Source organism: Phaseolus vulgaris, chromosome 6 (genome assembly GCF_000499845.2).
Source record: "Phaseolus vulgaris cultivar G19833 chromosome 6, P. vulgaris v2.0, whole genome shotgun sequence".
In the NCBI taxonomy this organism is placed as follows: Eukaryota; Viridiplantae; Streptophyta; class Magnoliopsida; order Fabales; family Fabaceae; genus Phaseolus; species Phaseolus vulgaris.
In genome coordinates, this window is record NC_023754.2 from 23,624,138 (window position 1) to 23,645,658 (window position 21,521).

Consider the following 21,521-nt stretch of genomic DNA (forward strand, 5'->3'; position numbering starts at 1 on the left):
ATAATTTTTGAGATGTCATATTATAAACTGTAGCACCTCATTATTAATAATTCATAAGACATGTGTGTCTCAAAACATTTATGGAGAAATTTAAAAAAGTGACTTTAACTATAAGGAATATTTGAAGCTTAAAGTAGCAGTTCATTATATGATTATGATTTTCAAACCAAAACCATTTTCTCACCATATTTGAACCTTTAAGCTAACATTGAACTCTCACGAGTTAAGAAAAAAAGTGACTAAGTTCATGTAACTGAAAGAATTGAAAATTTTCCAAAACCAAAACCCATGTAGTCCCACGGAAGAAAAGGTATGAAAAGGACTGAAAAAAAAAACTCAAACACAAGACAAACCCGATAAACCCACATTTTAATTTCATTATTTCCAATTTTGAGGGAATAAATAAGCTTTTTAAAATTTGTGAACCACAATCACTTAAATATAGAAACGTTATAATTATTATATATACAAGTATATTCTGTAATAATATCATCAAATAAAATATAAATTGTCTTTCAATAATGTTATAAGTTTGTTTTATTTATTTATTTAGGTCAACATTCTAAATAATTAAACAATATAAATAAATATATTAATTTATATAATAACAGTTTTAATATAATAATAATGTTGAACAAAAAATAAATTTACTTTTTTTTTTTTGAAGAAATAACGAATGATGTTGTTTCATTTGAATCGGAAAAATAAATTACTTAATAAATCAGACTATTAGTTTCAGATAAAATTATTGAGATAAAACGTCACCATGAAAATATGAATGTATTTTTAAATAAAATTTATTAAATATTATCAATACTTAATATACATTACATCGTCCTAATTTATATAAAAGATTAAAATTATTCCAATTCTGAAAAATACAACTACATAAATATAGTTATAGTTGAACTAGATACATAGTATATGCGTAATGGTTAAGTAGTGATGCTCAAAGTTTATATGATGCTAAGTCGTTGTATTAGGAAATCAAATGTAATACATTGAGGTAAACTAAAATTAAATAACTATGGTCACCTAAAGTAAATGCATACTAAAACAAATTATATATATAATTTTGAAATTGTATTAAATTCACATACTTGTTTTTGTTTTTAGGTTATGGTAGCAAAGCAAAAAACAATGATTCAATTTTTATTTTTTTCATATTCATCCGCAATTTTATTTTGCTCCACTTTATCAATTTTGCCCATTCTGATATTCAATTTTCAACATCATAATTCTACACATTACAAAATATTCGGTTTTGCTATTTTGTTTATCTCCTTTCCATCCAAATTTATTATTTTACTTAAAACTATGATTCAATTCTCATTCTTTTCACATTCTTCCACGTCAATATATTTTCCTCTTTTTCTTTTATCCATTTTACTCATTTAGTTAATTTGAATAATACAGTCCTATGCGATGCAATTTCGTTCTATTCCAATTTTGTCTAATTTTTTTATTTCAATTTACGAGTAAAAGGAATAAAAATGCATTCATTAATGAATAATATAAGAAAAAAATGAAATCACTAATTTTATTTTATCACAATAATAAGCAAGAAAATGCGTGAAATTGTAAAGGAGGAGGGAAAGTAGAAAAGAAAGATGCATGATTTAATTTTACTTCAACCCTATTTATTTAAAACCTTAAATATAAGTAAGGAATACAATTTTGTTCTCATTCATCACATGAGTTGTTTTAAAATGTAAGTTAAACATTAAAATTGAGTTAGAGTAAGGCTAGGTTAGATTAAAATAGAAGTGAAAAGTGAATGCATGCATGGGGAGTTGGTGGGTGATATAGATGATAGGGAAGTTGGAGAGTTGTTAATAATGTATGAAGGTATAAGTGTATATCGAGGAGAGTGTTATGATGGTTTGGAATATTTGGTTCCTTTTGTAAAGTATAATTAGGAGATTAAATTGACAGTATATACTTAAATAGCACTACTAATGATAACGATTAGAAATGATATGTTGGCATAATTAGTTTGCAAGACATTAGATTTTCACTCACATGAGCATCCTATCATGGCGGCCAGGGGGTTCCTTTTCTTTATGCATGGACCCTCATCACAAGGGAAGAGAGAGAGAGGTGTAAAATGGAAGCAAAGGCATGCACACAGTTCTAGAGAGAGAGAGAAGGTGGTGGGGTATTGTGAGTGAGTCCATGACACTCTTTTGGTGCATGTAAGGAAAAAGGTTCATGAGCTCAAAACCAAGGATTAAAAAACAAAGGGTTTTGGGTCCCCGCATGGGACTGGAAGGAATTGAAAGGGACCTCCACCTTTGTTTGTTTTTTTATCAACCTGTCCCAAATCTCTTCCTCTTCCAGAACCAAAAGCTATAGCCATAGGGGGGACTCCATCATCATCACACATTGCAAAGGGAGACAAAAAAACACAACTGAGTCTGTGTATTGACTCCTCCTTCTCATATCTCGACTTAGACCTAATAAATTTTTTTATCAAACAGTTGGAGTGCGTGAGGAGTGAGAGAAGGAGAGAAAGCAGCAGTGGTGGTGGGCACTACTACAAAAAGCCACATGAGTGAGTTTTGGTGAGCATTATTAATTAAATTGGAAGGATCATTGGATGCTCTGAAGAGTTGAAGGGCTATGGGAAATGTCAACCTTGTAAATATCCAAAAGTCAATTGCTTTTGTGAGGCATTATCTCTCTTGCTCTTGGATCCTTATGAGTAAAGGGAAAGAGGTGGGAAACACTATGAATTGTGAAGAAAAGGGGAGGAGGTTGGTGCTTGGTGGATCTCAACCACAAAGTTGGGTTTCAGGGTTCAGATGTGCTTGCTACCTAGCTTGCAGGTCTAAAACTTATTCAACACTTAATCGTAATTAAAGCATTTAGATTCTACACTGGGATACACTAGTGTTCTTTAAGCCACTTCCCATCATTAACTTCTTCTTAATCACTAAATATATATATATATATATATACACACACTCATTCAATTCATATGTAAATTATCATTTGTCTTGCATGCCTACTTCGCAACATAACCATGGGTAATAGGTGACTTCACCGTGACGATAATTTCAACCTCAGATTAATTATAACATTGGATATTGTCCATATGAAAGTAGACATGTGCGTACATTATGTATACTAGGAAACCATGTTTTATCAAATAATTACCCATACACTAGTTATCAATTCTATACCATTTTTTCTCTGTCAAAAAGTTTCATCACTCTTATATTAATTGTTCACTGTACATTTTTTTTTAAATTATGGGTAAATAATTTTTGGATAGTTATAAATAATGATTTTCATGCAAATCTATAACCGGTTAGTTATTTATTTCCATTGTGAATGGGCAACAAAGTTTCACCCATTGCTTTCTTACTACAAATTGATTGCTCTATAAGACTGATTATAAATTAACCTAATTTTATGTTTTTCTACATTTTAATTTTTATAAAAGTATTGATATATAGACAATTTGTATTATATCACTGATTTTTTTTTCTGAAAAAATAAAATAATTTTAAAATTACATTATATCACATTACAGTTCTAAAGGAATGTCTTTTACAGTATCATTGTCAAATTAATATATTTTTATATATAATTATTTAGGCGTAATTTTTTTTTCTTAAAGTGTAGATTCAATTTTTTAGACATACTTATTATCTTAGCTCTTCCATTTTTTAATAAGCTAAAGGTTTATGCATTTCAAAGGAATAAAAAAATCATTTTCCCAGTTGATTGCGTGCAAACTTGTCATTAAGTAGCAGTTTTTTTACTTTTGTCCATCACTAATTTTTTTTCATCACGCTTTTCTAAGTAACTTTTCAATTCAACCTATTTATCAGATGTTTGGTTTATAACCTACAAAGGATTATACCTGCAAGTCTCTGACTTATATAACACTTCTAATGGTGATGTTATTGAGAAAATTTAAAATCAATAAGTCATGAAATAATTTATACAAGAAATGTAATATCAGCATAACTCAAAACTTAAAAAATAATAAATTTATAAATTTTTCCTTTTTTTATATAGTTCATCTTACTCGTCTCCATTTAACTCTATCTTAACTTTGCATTCCTTCGGTTATACTTTTCACCTTGTTAAATTTTCATATATATTTTTTAGTCAAATTAGTTTTCTTTAATTTAAATGTTTACACGTTTATATAAATTATATCTTCCTCTTCAAAAGTTTAACATGTATTTAAATTAATCTTTAAAAAAATACGATCCAATTGTAAATCAATTAGAAATATATTACTTATAATTTTTAAAATAATAATTACAAAAGTTAATCGTCTTAGAGAGTGATTGTCGAGTCTCTTGTAATCTCCTTCTCAAAATCTCGACATTTTGACACGTTCTACACTAGTTTTGTGAGAGACGTTAAAATGTTATTAGTCATTAATACAGTTAATACATTATTAGTCATTAATACAGTTAATACAGTAAATTATCCATAAAAATATGATTAAGACATAGTTTGACTTATCATATGGGTCCAACATATACATCCATATTATTAAGGACAGAAGCCAAAAGTAATGAAAAATCTAATTAATGTTTGCAAATCATACTTTGACTAACTTAAGCGTCATAATATATTTGTAAGTCCCCACCCACTTGTTGCAACCCAATTCCAAGACTAAAGAGTTGAAGGACCGAAGACAACCAAAGGAAGAGACACCTGTAGAGGAATTCAGCCTTGTAAAAACATGTTTATATATACCAAGAGGAGGAAATGATGGACAATCGACATCTTGATCACCCAATGTGGTATCCTGTAAATCACGTTATGGTTAACGCAAATAAATGAATTTTTCTTTCAGACCCTTCAAATAGACTCTCTATTTAATTTGAGCCTAGGACAAATGTATTACTTGATTGTCGAGTTATTAATAGCTGACGCTTTGTTGGGACCTCGACATCTCAGCACGTTCCATACAAGACCCGTGAGAGACCTTAAAGTGTCAGTAAAGCAATATACCAATTACCCATAAGACATAATTAAAACTTGATTTGACCCCTTAATGGGTCCAACATGTACATTTGTACCATCAACTATCCAAGTCAAAGGTAGGTATAAATAGGAAAATATTCGAAAACCAAAGGTAGTGGAAAATCTAATCTATAATATTTGTATATTATACTCGGATTAACTTAAGTATTAGAATGTATTTATAAGTATCCAATCCACGTCTTGTAACCCAAAATTGACATAGGTTAAGAAGAAAAAAAAATGAAAGATCAAAAACAAACAAAGACTACCGAAAAAAAACTAAACCTTATGAAAATACTATAAATAATAACAAGATGAAAAAATCTAAAAAATATATTACGAGGATTGGATTTTTACAAATTAAGTTTTAAACTTAAGATTTATCCTGTTTTTCTTGAAATGATAAAAAGGTTTCTCATACAAATTGATGTTCATAATAATAGCTTTTAATTTATATAAAAAGTTTGTAAAAGTGTTTGGAACGTGAACCCACCTAGAAACTTAGAAATCAAAGTTGACTTATAAATGGGCAATTAGTGGGTGCATGCATGCAATTGAGAAGCCATCACATAGTCTTAAATAATGTGAATAACATTTCTTAGTGCTCTTAGCTGACTCTCATACAAATTTATTCAACACGGTTCAATTAACCCTATACTGCTTAAGAAAATTCACAGAACTCACACACAAAATATTCAAATTAAAAAACTTGGAAAAGGTAAACACATACTTAAGGTTTTCTTTGTATCCAATCATGTTAATTATTCTGCACACTGTTGTGCTAAACTATGCAAATTTCAACATATTTTTATTATTGATTAAAATTTAATAGAAGTTAAATATTTTTCAAGTTTCATTAATTATTAGTTTAACGAGTAACCCATAATTTCTATCACTAGTTAATTCTCCTTTAAAAAGTTAATAAAAGTCTATTCATAACCTTTTTATTTTTTTTTATAAGTTTCAAGTAATAACAAAATATGTGTTAAAAGGAATATGCTATAAAGTTTCTTACTAAAACTTTTTTTCATAAATATTTTACTCTTATCTTTATAGTTGGTAGTGGCCAGTGGATGTCTATTCAAATTGATTTTGATTATTATGTTATGGCCCAAAAATTTAAGATAAGCTTTCATATTTGAAAAAAATAATAATATAATAACCCTTTAAGATAAAAACCCACTTTTACTCCTAATCATACTAGGTTGTCAATTTTGCCTCAACTTGAACTTTCATTCATCATTTCTAAGTTAGTGAATATGCTAATTATTAAGTAAAATTATTCTTTAATTTACTACTTTCTAAGAGAAAGCTTTTGTAGTGTACAACAACTTATACCATAATCAAAGCAAGGCAAATAAATCATAGTAATTAGTCATTCACAAGTATATGCTAGTAAGTTTTTCTGGTAATACATCAATATTTTTTAATTTAAATAAAAAATTATAAAAATATATTTTTAAAAATAAATATAGAAGTCACATAATATAGCATACACTATTTATATTTAATAAACTGGTAGACCATGTTTATAGAAATAGAACAAAAAAAATTAAAAGGAGTTCAATAGATATAATTTATTAAAATGAAAATGTTACACTGTCTAGCAATTATATATTATTTTTAAGCTTGATTCCATTTTTAATCTTTAACCATGAAAATTATGTTAATTTAAGGTTCATAAACATGAAGGTCAAATTCATTCTTATAAATTCATTGACCTTTTTCAGGTATCATCATCCTTAACTAAGATAGAATACAAATACTGAAACTAAACCCATCGATAGCAGACAAGAGAAGAAGACAAAAAAAAATGACTCTTTCTAATCTTTTGTAAGAAAGTGCAGTTTCTTAAATTAATTATATTTTAACTGGAATGAGTGAGATATTGTGGATAGTTACAAAGTAACAATATAACTCAATGCAAAAGACTATAAAATATTATTATGAAAGTGTTAATAAGATTAAAAAAACAATTAATAGTTTATTTGACTAGCTTATAAACTAAAAAAATAAAATTATAATTTGATTGATAAATATTTTAAAATAATTTATTTTAAAACTTTTTATTTATAAATTACAAACTATTTAGTTTTATTTTCGTAAATCTTTTATAGTTGAATACATTTTCTTATTTCTTAATTTTGTTTAATTTATCATGACTTATTTCAATTTTACATATCGCTATTAATATTTGTTGCACCATTTTTATTTTGTATACAATTTAAATTAAAAAACTAGTATTACAAATTAAAGAAAAAATATTTTATTATATGATATTATGTAAAAATTACAAAAAGGAATTTCAATGTAAAAGTAGTTTAAATAAAAGAATAAAAGTTTAGTTTTCTAAAAAATAAAAAAAATTAACTAATAGTTAGATAAAATCATTTAAACAATTTTTTTATTCAAATAAAAAAGATATATAATTTATTAAAAAATATTTAAAAATGTAAGAAAAAATTAATTATTTTAAAAAGTATAAAATCATAATTATATAATAATATAATTTTACTTATTAAGACAATTTTTATTTCCGTAATAAAATTTATGTCGGTATATCTTTTTATATTTATTTGTTTATCAATCAAGTTATTAAATATTTATAATTCAATTAACTAGTTTATCACTTTAAACTTATATAACAAGAATGTATCAACTATGGACTAATTTATCCATTAGATTTGATAATGATACTTTAACAAATTCAGAGTGTTTTAAAATATGAGATACATGAGGTATACTGTTTAAATTGAAATGTGATTTTTTTTTAATATAAGTGTGAAGAAAAAATGATAGAAAATTATAGTTTCACATTATTATTAATAAAAAGTATTATTAAATAAATAAAAAAATAGGAGAGTGTCAGGGACAATAAATACTAAACACTCTATGAGGCTAAGAGGGTTGTGTAGAATTTTTGAAGTACAAATAATAGAGAAAAGAAGTAAAAGGAAAATCAAAGTGAAGCCAATTTTATGGGATCTTGCTAACATTTCACCCTGCAACCAAATGTGAAGCCAAATATTTGTCCGTCTTTTTTGTCCACTCTCTACCTTTTATACACTCTCTTTACGTACACACACTGTACTGCTACTACCCTCTCTCTCTCTCTCTTTCACCCATATCATCTGCATCATTACATGTACATGCATGCATAGCACATCACATCATCATCACCCTTCATTTTTGAAACATGGCTTCATGAAGAGAGAGAAGGTTCGCTATTGGTGTGCCTGCAATATAGTATCTTTTTTCTGCACGAAGAGAGAGAAAGGGTTAACAAATAACAGGGAGACTGAGTCGTCAAAAAATCGTATCTGTTATGCGCTTGTGCTGTCCTCTCATTTATATCTCTCTTTTTTTCACTTATTTGCTTTTCATTTTAGCATCACACAGTGACCATGAGTAAAGAGGAAACCAGTTTGGTACTGCAGGAACAACCAAAAAAGGAAAAGAAATAAAATAAATGTCTCAGTAACAAATTAAAGTCCCTTTAATTGCCCATTGGTTGTTTCCTTCCTTCTGTTTGCTTTTTTCAGCCACATTCTTACAACAACTATTACACTACTTATCACATTTATTTTATGGCTATGCTATACACAACAATATTAGTATTATATTATTACAGAGACAACACATAAAAACACACAACACATTCTTTCTTCCTCACTGCTTCTTCCATCTCTTTCTCTTTCTTTCTCTCAAAATCTCGAGATTGGTGTGTGTGTGGGATAGAGACTACTGTAGCGCCCCTTGAGGCTCTATCCTAAGTTGGAATTTGAGGAACTGAGCAGCATCTAATGAAGGAGAGTGGAGGCTCTCTTGTAGAAGAGAGCCTGCCCGAGACTAACACCAACAAGAGCACTGAAGAAGAGGAGCCAAACTAGTTTCTTTCCTTCTCACTCACACCATTCCCATTTCTTCTTCTTTTTTCAGTCTCAAAGACTACTTTAGTGTTAGTGTGTATATTAGAGAAAGTAGTGTGTTTTGGGGTGTGACAGTGTGAGATTATGGCGCTTTCTTTGCACAAGGACTCAGCCAACAACCAGATGGATTCAAGCAAGTATGTTAGGTACACACCTGAGCAGGTTGAGGCTTTGGAGAGGGTCTATGCCGAATGTCCCAAGCCAAGTTCTTTGCGGAGGCAGCAGCTCATCAGAGAGTGCCCCATCCTTTCCAATATTGAACCCAAACAAATCAAAGTTTGGTTTCAGAATAGAAGGTGACCCTTTTCAAATAACCCAAATGTCAAAGTCTTCTCTTTCTTATTCTCTCTTATAAAGGCCACCACCTTCACTACTTTTTTTTCTATATTGTCTGAGTGAAAGAAAGTAACTTGTGCCTGCCTCAATTTATAATATAGGAACTTGTAGTTTTGTATGCTTTTCTTCTTACAAGACACTTGTGAATTTGGTGTGTAGGTGTCGTGAGAAGCAGAGGAAGGAAGCTTCTCGGCTGCAGACAGTGAACAGAAAGCTGACTGCGATGAACAAACTGTTGATGGAAGAGAATGACCGTTTGCAGAAGCAGGTTTCTCATCTGGTTTACGAGAATGGATATATGAAGCAACAGATACAGACTGTGAGGACACCTCCCTCTCGCCGTCATTTTCTGTGAACTTTTCTTATTTCTAAATGTTAATGGTTGAACCATGCTTTGGTTTGAACAGGCCTCTGCTGGCACCACCACAGACAATAGCTGTGAGTCTGTCGTAATGAGTGGTCAGAATCAACAGCAAAACCCAACACCTCAGCATCCCAATAGGGATGCCAACAACCCAGCTGGGTATGTAACCAACTGTGTACTACTTTTAGTATTTGTATAATTGTTCATTTCAATGTTTTCATGGTAGTAACATGATTACTCTTTAATGTTTCAGTCTTCTCGCCATAGCTGAGGAGACCCTGGCAGAGTTCCTTTCCAAGGCTACTGGAACTGCTGTCGACTGGGTCCAGATGATTGGGATGAAGGTATATTCTTTTTAACAAACATAACTATTTGTTTCCTATGTCTGCTTCTAAGCAACAATTATTACTATGTTGTCTAATTTTTCGTGGTAATTTGTATTGAGTAGCCTGGTCCGGATTCTATTGGAATCGTTGCTGTTTCCCGCAACTGTAGTGGTGTGGCAGCACGAGCCTGCGGCCTTGTGAGTCTTGAACCCACTAAGGTGAGTTGTTGTATCCCTCATGTTCCTCGTCGTTGAACAATTGAACTGTATTTTTTCTGAATAGTGGTTGTGACTGTTTTTTGTCAGGTTGCTGAGATTCTTAAAGATCGACAGTCGTGGTATCGTGACTGCCGATGCGTGGAAGTATTGAGTATAGTTCCCACAGGGAATGGGGGCACCATAGAGCTCATGTACATGCAGGTCTGAAAGACGTTTTCTGCACTTGGAATGATTTCATGATTGATTTCTTGCCTTTTTTGTTCACATTCGATTTTTTTACCAGACATATGCGCCCACAACACTGGCAGCAGCGCGGGACTATTGGACACTGAGATACACGACAAGTTTGGAAGATGGAAGTCTCGTGGTATGGAGAGGGATATAGTGTGCTGTGTTTTTTCTTAACAAACATTTGTCCTGCCGAAATGGCTGTTTATTGTTCTTGTGCTGAAAATAGTCATTTCTTGAGCTGGTCCCTGTATCCTCTCTCTTGAAGAGAAGGGGAGAAAACAAATTTCCACTAAGTTTACTAATCACAACCTATCTTCCATTGGAAAGACGTGGCTTCTTTTTGTTTAAGTTCCAACCCCTTCCCGCCATTGTGTATTTGGGCTTTGTTTGTTGTTGGATCTGTTCTGAAACATTTGAAGCTTTTGCTTATGTGGTATTACTTATGGAGGTGTTATTGCAGAATATAAAATGATTGTTTCTTGTTCCTCATGGGATTTTACAACAAATTTGGCTCATATAAATTATTGTGCTGGCTGGCAGATATGTGAGAGATCATTGACATCCTCAACTGGTGGCCCCACAGGCCCTCCTACTACAACCTTCATTAGAGCTGAAATGCTTCCCAGCGGTTATCTGATTAGACCCTGTGAGGGTGGTGGATCCATTATTCACATAGTGGATCATATTGATTTAGATGTAAGTAAACGATCTACAAGTGAAATCACTTTATAATCTCTGATCCTTTACTCAGTATTTTATCATTATTATTTCTCATAGATATGGAGTGTCCCTGAAGTACTGAGGCCCCTGTATGAATCATCAAAAATCTTGGCCCAGAAATTGACCATTGCTGTAAGATTAATTTCTTGTTTGTTGGAATAGACTTTGGAAGTTACCAAAAATCGCTGTTGGACTTAAATTTTTTTTCTCTGTAGGCCTTACAACATATAAGACAGATAGCACAAGAATCGAGTGGAGAAATTCAGTATGGTGGTGGACGCCAGCCTGCTGTATTGAGAACATTTAGTCAGAGACTTTGCAGGTAAGGCTTGATTCTCCTTGTTATATAGAACTAGTGCATTATGCATTTTGAATTATTTGCTGGGTACTATTTACACTTGATGTGAGGTAGTAGCAGTTGAATAATTAATATTTCATATTCTTGCTAAAATTCAAGCCTGTTTATAATCAATAAGAATTTATTTGACCTAATTCTTCAGGGGATTTAATGATGCTGTGAATGGGTTTGTTGATGATGGGTGGTCGCTGATGGGTACTGACGGGGTGGAAGATGTGACTATAGCTATAAACTCTTCTCCAAACAAGTTTTTGGGGTCCAATTATAATGCTTCCATGTTCCCATCATTCGGAGGTGGGGTTTTGTGTGCCAAGGCATCAATGCTCCTGCAGGTACTTTAGAAGCAAACAGTTATATATGCAATTCCTTTTTATCCTAACTTTCTACGCATCTGCTAAATTTTGATTATAATCTTCTCTCTTGAACAATGTTTCCTACAGAATGTTCCGCCTGCTTTACTTGTTCGTTTTTTGAGAGAGCATCGATCAGAATGGGCTGATTACGGGGTTGATGCATACTCTGCTGCATGCCTTAAAGCTAGTTCCTATGCAGTTCCCTGTGCAAGGCCTGGTGGCTTTCCCAGCAGCCAGGTCATTTTACCTCTTGCTCATACTATTGAGCATGAAGAGGTATTTATCTTCTTAACTCATTTTCTATTTTGACAATATATTTTATATTCTATGCTAAATTGTGACATGCCTCAATGGTGCAGTTTCTGGAGGTGGTTCGCATAGAGGGTCATGCATTTTCTCCTGAAGATGTCACGTTGGCACGTGATATGTATCTATTGCAGGTAATGAGGTCGAATTTTTTGTTGTTTGCATATTTTATTTGATTAAGCTTTAAGTATTTATGCATGACATTTAATAACCCTTTTGCTTTGCAACTGTTGGATGTGGCAGCTATGCAGTGGAGTTGATGAAAATGCAATTGGGGCATGTGCTCAACTTGTGTTTGCACCTATTGACGAGTCCTTTGCAGATGATGCTCTGTTACTGCCATCTGGTTTTCGCGTCATTCCATTAGATCCTAAATCAGTTGAGTGACATTTGTTTGCAACTTGTATGGTTTTATTACTAGCTTTGAACTTTTTTATCAGCACTAGCTCTTGGTTATGAAACTAATAAATAATCTGCATTTAATTACCGATATAATATAACCCAATCAGCATATATGAACCTGTTATAATGTATCTTAGTCCTATTTTAATGTGCTAATCATCACAATATCTAGAATGTTGTCTAGGCTAGCTAGAACTGACGCCAACTTTCAGATGTCAATACATGCGCGGTGTCAAGTTACTAATTATCTTGCTTCTAATTCTCGTGCATCCAGGATGGTCCAGCAGCAACTCGTACATTAGATTTGGCATCAACAATGGAAGTAGGATCCGCTAATGCTCGTCCAGCCGGTGAAGCTGATTTGAATGGGTACAACCTGAGGTCGGTCCTTACTATTGCTTTCCAATTTACCTTCGAAAATCATACACGGGACAATGTTGCTGCAATGGCTCGCCAGTATGTGCGTAGTGTTGTTGGATCCGTTCAGAGAGTTGCCATGGCAATTGCTCCTTCCAGGCTTAGTACTCAACTGGGGCCAAAGTCACTTCCTGGTTCCCCAGAGGCCCTTACCTTAGCACGATGGATCAGTAGAAGCTACAGGTTTGTTTTCTATAAATTGACCGCAACTCGATTATTTTAGTGTGCTGAATTTAGCTTTTTACATGTTTGGTTTTGTAGTATTAGGGGGTTTAGGAGTTATTAAAGTGCTCTTAGATCTACAGATCGTTAGCATTATCTATTTCACTAGTTGGTAACTGAAAGTTAAATTCTGTTTGAACGTGAGTGATTTTTGAAAGTTTTGCACGACTTACTCGCCAGATCTTATTCTGTTTAGTCTGACAGTATATTGTGTTTCCTTTAAGGATCTACACTGCCACAGAGCTTTTTAGATCTGAGTCCACAGCAGGTGGTGATGCAATCTTGAAGCAACTTTGGCACCATTCCGATGCAATCATGTGCTGCTCTGTGAAAACAAATGTAATCACTTGCATTGTTTTAATTTTTATTTATTGGAATTTGAAAAAATGATTTGATGTCAGAGGACTTCGTTGATAATAATATAGTATGCCGTATGTTTTGGAAGAATATGCAATTCTTTTGTCCAATAATCTTTCATTGAGTGTTGTACTTCTAAAATCATTTCAGGCATCTCCAGTGTTCACCTTTGCTAATCAAGCTGGGTTAGATATGCTTGAAACTACTCTAGTCGCACTTCAAGACATAATTCTTGATAAAGTTCTTGATGAATCTGGAAGGAAGATTCTTTGTTCTGAGTTCTCCAAGATAATGCAACAGGTACTTAAAAAGTGAACTACACTTTTTTTTGTTAATTTTGGCTCTAAGGTTTTGTAGTTACTGCTGCGTTATGGTTGTAAATTGCATAAAATTGTCTATTGAGTAATAACATGTTTATCTGTATCGCCTATAACCCTACTTTACATTATGTGAAAAATAAATATAAGCTTGACAGTTTTCTGTGATTTTATAACTCGGTTAGGTGAGGAGGTGTGAGTTATTATAAATTCTGTTGAATGTGTTCATTTCTTATAGATAAAAAATGGAAACCTGGAATCTAACTATATTTTCATTCTACTTAGATGGACGGTATATCTTATTCTCTACTTTTCTGTGTTTCTTTTCAGGGTTTTGCTTATCTACCAGCTGGGATATGTGTATCAAGTATGAATCGGCCAGTGTCTTATGAGCAGGCCATTGCATGGAAAGTCCTCAATGATGATGATTCTAATCACTGCCTAGCCTTCATGTTTATGAGTTGGTCTTTTGTATGACGGACCAACCATATAGACTCTACTTATTTTATCTACTAATTTATATTCAGTACTTAATTACCATATGCTACTATCACAGACCAATGTACTAATGTAAGCTTTACTTATGCCACATGTATGGTATTCTTATGGCTATATAAAAGTTCTAGTTAATTTGGTAAATTCTTTCTCAGTTCTCATTCTAGAGTTTACTTGGAAATGCCACGTTGTGTAGAGAACCTTTGTGTTGATGGTCCGTGCTTTATACTTATCTAGGGTCATTTTGATATTATTATCGGGGGTAGCATGTTTTCTCCTTTATCTTCACAAACCACGATTATCATTATGGTGTTTTGCTTGCTTCTAAAGCAAAAGTGTGCCTTGGTTTCAACTTCCAACATCTTAAGTCTAACAAAAAGCTTTTTTTCTGATCTTTTAACTAGTATTACTTGGGAAGAATTTAGATATATGATGGTATCTTTTACTTTAAAGGTAAAAAAGTAACTTTTTTGCGGGACTCTTATCTGTCACTTTAACATTCTATTTGGTTTTCAAGAGAAAATAAAAGGAATGAAAAAGAGTGCATAAAGAGAAGATTTGAAGACTTTTTATTGAGAAGAAAGAGAAAGATGCTTTCCATTGTTCGATCGAGGAGAAAATAAAGGAAAAGAAAAATATACGTTTGACAAAGATAAATTACCTCCGATTAAATTAAGTATATAAAATTATTTTGTCACTATTTTATTGTGTTTTTTTAAAATAAAAACTGTTTTAATAATAAATCATTAATGTACTAGGAGTTTCTTTTTTATGCTTGTTAAAGAGAATATAAAAGAAATTTGACCATGAGTGACCTTGTTCTCAGTCTGTCACTAGTCAGCCTATTCAGAACAGTATTATATGATTAATTAGTAGAAATCCAAATCTAACTGACGTGCAGAGTGTTATGCATCCAGCTGTATCAGATTTGAGTCATTGCAGGTTGAAGTGTTTGAAAGTTTGCTATTGTTATTTCGGTGCTTGAGGGAAAGCAGATTTGTTTTAAAAATTATGGTACATGCCAAAGTTGTAGGGCAATAATCTTTTATGTGATATATTTTGAAGCAAAAGAATATAGTGTAATATGAATCTCAACTTGCATTTAATTTGAAATTGATGTCTTGGTATGGCCAATGTTTGTTATGCTGCATAAAGTGCTCTCCCAACATGGAATCTGCTGAGGCTGCAAAAGTCAGTAGTAGCCCTCTCCCTCGTCATTCAACAAGATATTTTTGCGTCATGGCAAACATTCAACGTTATGGGCATGTGGGGGTGGACGAAAGAAGAAAAGGGGTATGAAGAGTCTTCTAATCTTGTCCAAGGATTTGATATGATGACTATGTGCAAGATGGGGTAAGTGTGAAAGATTGTGTCAGAAGAAACCTATACCAAATTCAACCTTATTGTGTGAGAAAAAAAAAACTCAAAGCATTAGAGTGGAAGAGAACTTTCTGCATGACAAGGATGCACATGAAAGTGACACGCAAGTAATAGATGCACCTAGTCACCTACACTTCCCATTGTTGTGATGGGCTTGAGTCTTGTGAAGATGCTGACCACGACAGAAGTAACACCATTATTATGCAACACAAACCAACATTATGCAGTGTATGAGAGAAGGGGATGTGGTGGTTAAAAATTCTTGAACATAAAAGGGTTAGTTGTGTGACAAGTGATGATGTTTGTTTTTGTGCCCGAATGTTTCTTTCCGTTGGAGAAGGACTTTGATAGCGAGATCAAAGGAAGAGCTTATTGCGAATAGTATTGTTTGTTGGTCATGTTGCATGTCTTAAGGACAAACATGTATGCTGTGAAGTTTGACATGAATAAAGTTTGTAAACTTAGTGCTTTCTAGTGATAATGATGAAGCTTTGTGATTTAATTCAGACAAAGATTAGCTTAATGATACTTTGTGTACCTAGTAATATCTCACTCCATTAAACATTAAATGGTCCAAAGGATTAAGGTGACCCTTTTGTTCACCTCTTCATATTGTACTAAAGGGATGATTAGTTGCTTTATAGCAGCATTTCAAAAGATGAATGCTCTGATATTAGTTTTTAATTTTACTTAGAATTAAAGAAACAAAAAAGGAAATGAATTGGGAAATATATATATATATATATATATATATATATGTGGGCCCCACAGAATCTGGGTTACAAATTAGAGTAAATATATATGGTCAAAACAAGGGATGACGACATGGTTCTGTTGATCCATCACAACACAGCACAACACAACTCTGTGCATGTCATGTCCCTACCTTATCCCATGGATTCTGTTCCTTTCTCTCACCTCGTCCTTCTACTATCTGTCACTGCTAATTTCAACCATGGAATTCCAATACTCATCAGGTTTATTATCTTGTTTGTTTTCCTTCATCACCCTTCAAACTCAAGTTTACGTTAATTCAAGTAATAATTTTGTTTTTCAACACCAGATCTAAACATCGCATTATCTCATAATTGATAACGTCAACAAAATTTGTATGTTAATAATTACCCATTAGATACGTTTTTACTGGTATAAATTTGAACTAACAAATTAAACAATTAATTTTAAAAAAATTGAATTTAGTTTCCTAAATTTAATTGTAGAAATTAGGTTCTCTGTGTATAAGAGAAAATGTAATTTCAGCCACCTAATCTCACTTCTGTCTATTTAATGTTTTAGGTATTATTATATGTTTCTTAAAACTTCCTCCAAAGAAAATCAACTAAGAACTAACTAAAAGGTGACATCAAAGAAAGCTTTTTAAATTACTTGTTAAATTATAAATGTTTAGTTAAATTAACTGCAAAAAATTACTTTTATTGATAGAATATATATATTGAGGGTTTTTCAAATTCTATTTTTCATTAATTTTAAACTCTTGTAATCCTTCATTTATAAATACAAAATTTCTTTACATTTATTTTACTCTTAATTAATACATTTCTATAAAGTGTATTTATTATTAAATTTTTATTACCTATTTCTATTCAAATTCAAAATAAAGTAAAAATAACATATTTTTAAGTAGATTTAAAATAATATAAAAATATGTAAAAATATGCAATGTAATATGAATTTCTTTTAAAAATAATAAAATGGAATAAAATAGAAATTTAACATTTTTTATTTTTTTAATGAATTGAGATATGACATTGTTGAGAAAAAAGAAGTGAGTGTGATTTTTGTTTAATATAGTTATGTTTTGAATTTAATAACACGTCCATTGCATTGCATGAGTGATTTGAGTGACAAGAAAGAAGAGAATTAGGTAAGCGACGGCCCCACACGTGCTACCTATGTTTGTCTCTTATTCCATTTCTGTTCATTCAAATGCTTACCATTTCACACTTCCCATCTGCCATTTCAAGCTCATCATCTTCCTCTTCTTGCTGTCTCACCTTTCTCTTCCTTCTTCTTTGCCCTTGTTTCCATCATTCAATCAAAACAAACAATACATCTCCTAGAATCAAAGTTTTTGTTTTTAATCAAATCTAACCTAATTCTACCACTAACTAATTGAAAAAACTTGAAACTAATTAGACCTAAATTTATAATTTGAAACTACACGCTGAACATTTTTATTTAAAGTTGGAAGGGAAAAGAACTTTTGATTCACAAGTAGAGAGGTTGAAGAATTGAATTCATTCATAAGCCATCTAAAGATTTCTGAATTGATGAAACCCTGCACCAGTTGACTGAGAAAGTGTACATACAGTAACAGTAACGCATGTGTTATGTGTATGTATGTATGTATATGCATGTCCCCACAAGTAGCATAGAGAGATATGATGATGATGATACTCATAGAAGGTGATGATGATGATGTATAAGACGTTTTGTGATTTGGAACATAAATATAGTATTGATGAAGGGTGTAATTTGTTTTGGGTGGCTTTAGGATGATATCCTTTTCAGGGTTTGAAATTCGAGGCCTTTTAAAGTTTGAGTGCGAAAGGCACTGTGGTTTCGAGCCTCGTGCCCTATTCTCTATTTTCTCCCTGCCCTTCATCACATCTATATTATTTCATACTTATTATACTTTCTTTTTCCTTTGCATACAATCTCATTCTAAGATCTCTGCTACCCATTTTTACTTCAAATTTAACTAATAATTGGGTTGATTAGGATGAATCATTGAATCTAATGCAGTAGATGCAACCAAAATGTGTGAGGTGGTAAGTCACAATCACATTGCTGGGAAATTTGTTTGTGTATTTTTGACATAAAGAGTAATGAAGATGTGGTTAAATAGCATAAGGGTTGTCTGTATTGGTGGGTCAATGTTGCGTTATGGTGAGTGCAGGAACAGAGCAGAAAGATGAATGAAAGAGAAGAGAGTGTGTTTCTCTATGTTCCGCGTGGAGACCCCTCGCTTTCCACTTTTGTTTATAGCAGTTATCATATGTGTGTCTCACGCTTCACATGCACTTTTAGGACTACACCAAGCAAAATTCTCTTTTTCTTTTCTTTTTTTATTTACTTGTTTATCTGTGTTTGAATTAAAGATTCTGAATAAGCGTGCCTTGGGGCACTGTTTGGTTCCTCAGCAACATGTTAAAGTGCAAAGATCTTCAGCTTTTCAAAATCCAAGGAAAGTGAGTGAGTGTGGTCTCAAACACACACATACATACACCTAGCTAGTGTTGGTTGTTATGTCACATAGGATATGGTAGGCTTTGTGATGCCTTGGAGAGTATCTGAGCCTGACCGAGGGAGGGAAAATAAACATATCTTTCCGTTGCAGCCTTGCAGGGTTTTTAAGATTTTTAGCAGACCAAATTAAAGAGGGTGAACAAGTAGTGCATAATAGGCCCCTAGACTATCATGGTCTGTAAATTTTAGAGTGTTAATTTGAGAAAGTTGTTGACTGTCACTTTGGGATTTGGTTTTTCTTTCTTTTGCTAAGTGCATAGTGAGAGGTCAGGTTTTTTTTGTTACCATTTTGGTGGGTTAGAATGCTAGAATTTTTGGTGTTCATCAAAATCACCAAAATTATTTGTATGAAAAAAAAAATGCTGTAGTCTTGTGTCAAATTGCTTGTTAGGGAAAAACTTCTAAAATGATCAGAATTAACTTACATGTATCTCTTTATTACATGTTATTTATGTGGGAAGTTGAAAGAAGTAAATTTGATGACATAACTTGGTTCATTTACCTCAGGGGATCTCTGTGCTGCTACACTATCTAGGCAGAAATTTAACTGTGTTAATTGAATGAATGGAGAAGACTGAAGTACTGAATAATGTTTTTACGTTGGACTTGCAGCATAACAGCTCAATTTGTCTGCAATATTTATCAACTTGCCCCGAATAGTGTTCAACAAATTTATGCAGAATGCAGATAACTATTCAAAACCAATTCATCAATTATGTTTCCTGTTTTTCATTCACTGCTTATTAATTTCCCAACAGATTTTACAACTAAAGAAAAGGGTATTATTGAACCTTCAAATGATGCTTGGTTATTAGTATTGTGAAGTTCAAAATTTGAGGAGTTTTAAAGTCTGAGTGAGAAAATGTTGATTATTGGCTCTTCTGGATATCATCTCAAAAAAATTATCATTGCTTTTTGATGCATTTACTGACATTAATTGTAACCAGAAGCTCTTTAATGGAAGGAGATAATGTACTATCATGCTAGTTTTGTGGACCATCACCTGACTAGAAAGTAATTCTAAGTGAAACAAAATTTTCATCACAGTTCAAACAAAACTGCAGTATATATATTAATTGAATTTTATTTTATGCAGAGTTATAAAATTGTTTTACTATATTCACACATCAATAAGAATTTTTTTACATAATCAACTATTAAATGCACAAAACCTCATACATTCAATGATTAACTGGATGGTTTATCCTCTTTTAAAATCTTGAAAGTTATTTGATTATAGGATAAAATATGATTGCATCATGTTCTAAATATATTAACTAGGTTCTCTAAAAAAATACTATTTAGACATATGTAATGACAAAACAAAATTATTTAGATATTTTTAGTAATAACTAAGCAAACACATCCATTTTCGTACATTAATATTTTCATTAATTAAAAAATATATAATTTTATTATTTTTATGAGTAATTAATTAAAAGAAATCAATTTCAAATATATATTTTTAAAATTGTATTGAAAAAAAATACGTAGTTGCTATTTTAAAATAAAAAATTTTATTTAACAATTTTGAGAAGTTATTCAAATATTTATTTTATTGAATAATTAAACAAAATTAATTTTTATTGGATAAAAATTTTCAATTAAAAATTAACATTGAAAGAAGTTATCAAATAATATATATTCTTTATGTATAATGTTATAAAAGAAGACAAAAAAATTAATATGAATAACCATCTCAATAAATAAGTTAAATTCAAAAATAATTTTGGTTAACTTTATAAGAAACTGTATGTCAATACTATTATCTAGTTTAATTTTTCATGTATAGTTGTTATTAACAATATCTTGAAAAAAAATTAAAATATCTAAAAATTGTATTTCTATTTTCATATTTTAAGATTTTTTCCGAATATTTTTGTATTTACCTCTTTAAAATATCATTGGCCAAATTTAATGATAGTCATTTTTTTTTTATATTAGAGGTTATGAGAAGTGTTATAGTAAGGTCATCTCACATAAATTTCACACATTGAAGTTCCTAATCTTGGCAAGAACTTGAGAGATCATTTGTTTTAAAAATTAGATTTGTGACTAATTTTTTTCCCGTTAACTTTGGTTCAGAGGATTTAAATTAATCTTAGACCTTTGAAGAAATTAAAATTAATGAATTCACTTATATTAATTATAAGTTTATATCACAAAAATATGTTATTTGTTAAAAAATGGAAAGAACTGGTTTTATGCTGCATGAAACTGGGCTAGGCTATTGAAATAAGTGATCTTTGGATAAAGGTCTAAAACAAAAATTGTCAATGCATGTGCACAATTTGAATATTTTGAAAGATTATTCATATTTGAGTATTTTAAAGTTTCTTAATAAAAAAATTAAATTACAATATATTAACTTAACTCAGGAATAAAAGTCATACTATTTTTTTAATTATACCAAAACTATTTTTTAAAATATTAAAAGTGTTGTATTCTCACCTTTTTATGAAACAATTAAGTTTTTGTAGTGAATAAGAGTTAAAGTTTAAGGCAACATAATAAGAAAAATTCAA

The 21,521-nt window shown here is 31.3% G+C and overlaps 1 protein-coding gene across 1 annotated transcript; it reads left to right on the forward strand.

Annotated features, from left to right (window-relative positions):
* The first annotated feature begins 8,227 nt into the window (after nucleotides 1-8,227).
* LOC137832027 (homeobox-leucine zipper protein ATHB-14-like) lies at nucleotides 8,228-14,490 on the forward strand. The gene is made up of 18 exons (XM_068639991.1): nucleotides 8,228-9,220; nucleotides 9,420-9,579; nucleotides 9,668-9,783; nucleotides 9,878-9,968; nucleotides 10,073-10,168; nucleotides 10,256-10,369; nucleotides 10,452-10,535; nucleotides 10,940-11,095; nucleotides 11,177-11,251; nucleotides 11,335-11,441; nucleotides 11,620-11,809; nucleotides 11,918-12,106; nucleotides 12,190-12,270; nucleotides 12,380-12,514; nucleotides 12,813-13,138; nucleotides 13,402-13,516; nucleotides 13,685-13,834; nucleotides 14,182-14,490. Exons 1-18 carry the CDS (start codon nucleotides 9,009-9,011, stop codon nucleotides 14,326-14,328), a joined length of 2,544 nt encoding a protein of 847 aa, XP_068496092.1. The 5' UTR covers nucleotides 8,228-9,008; the 3' UTR covers nucleotides 14,329-14,490.
* The last annotated feature ends 7,031 nt before the right edge of the window (nucleotides 14,491-21,521 follow it).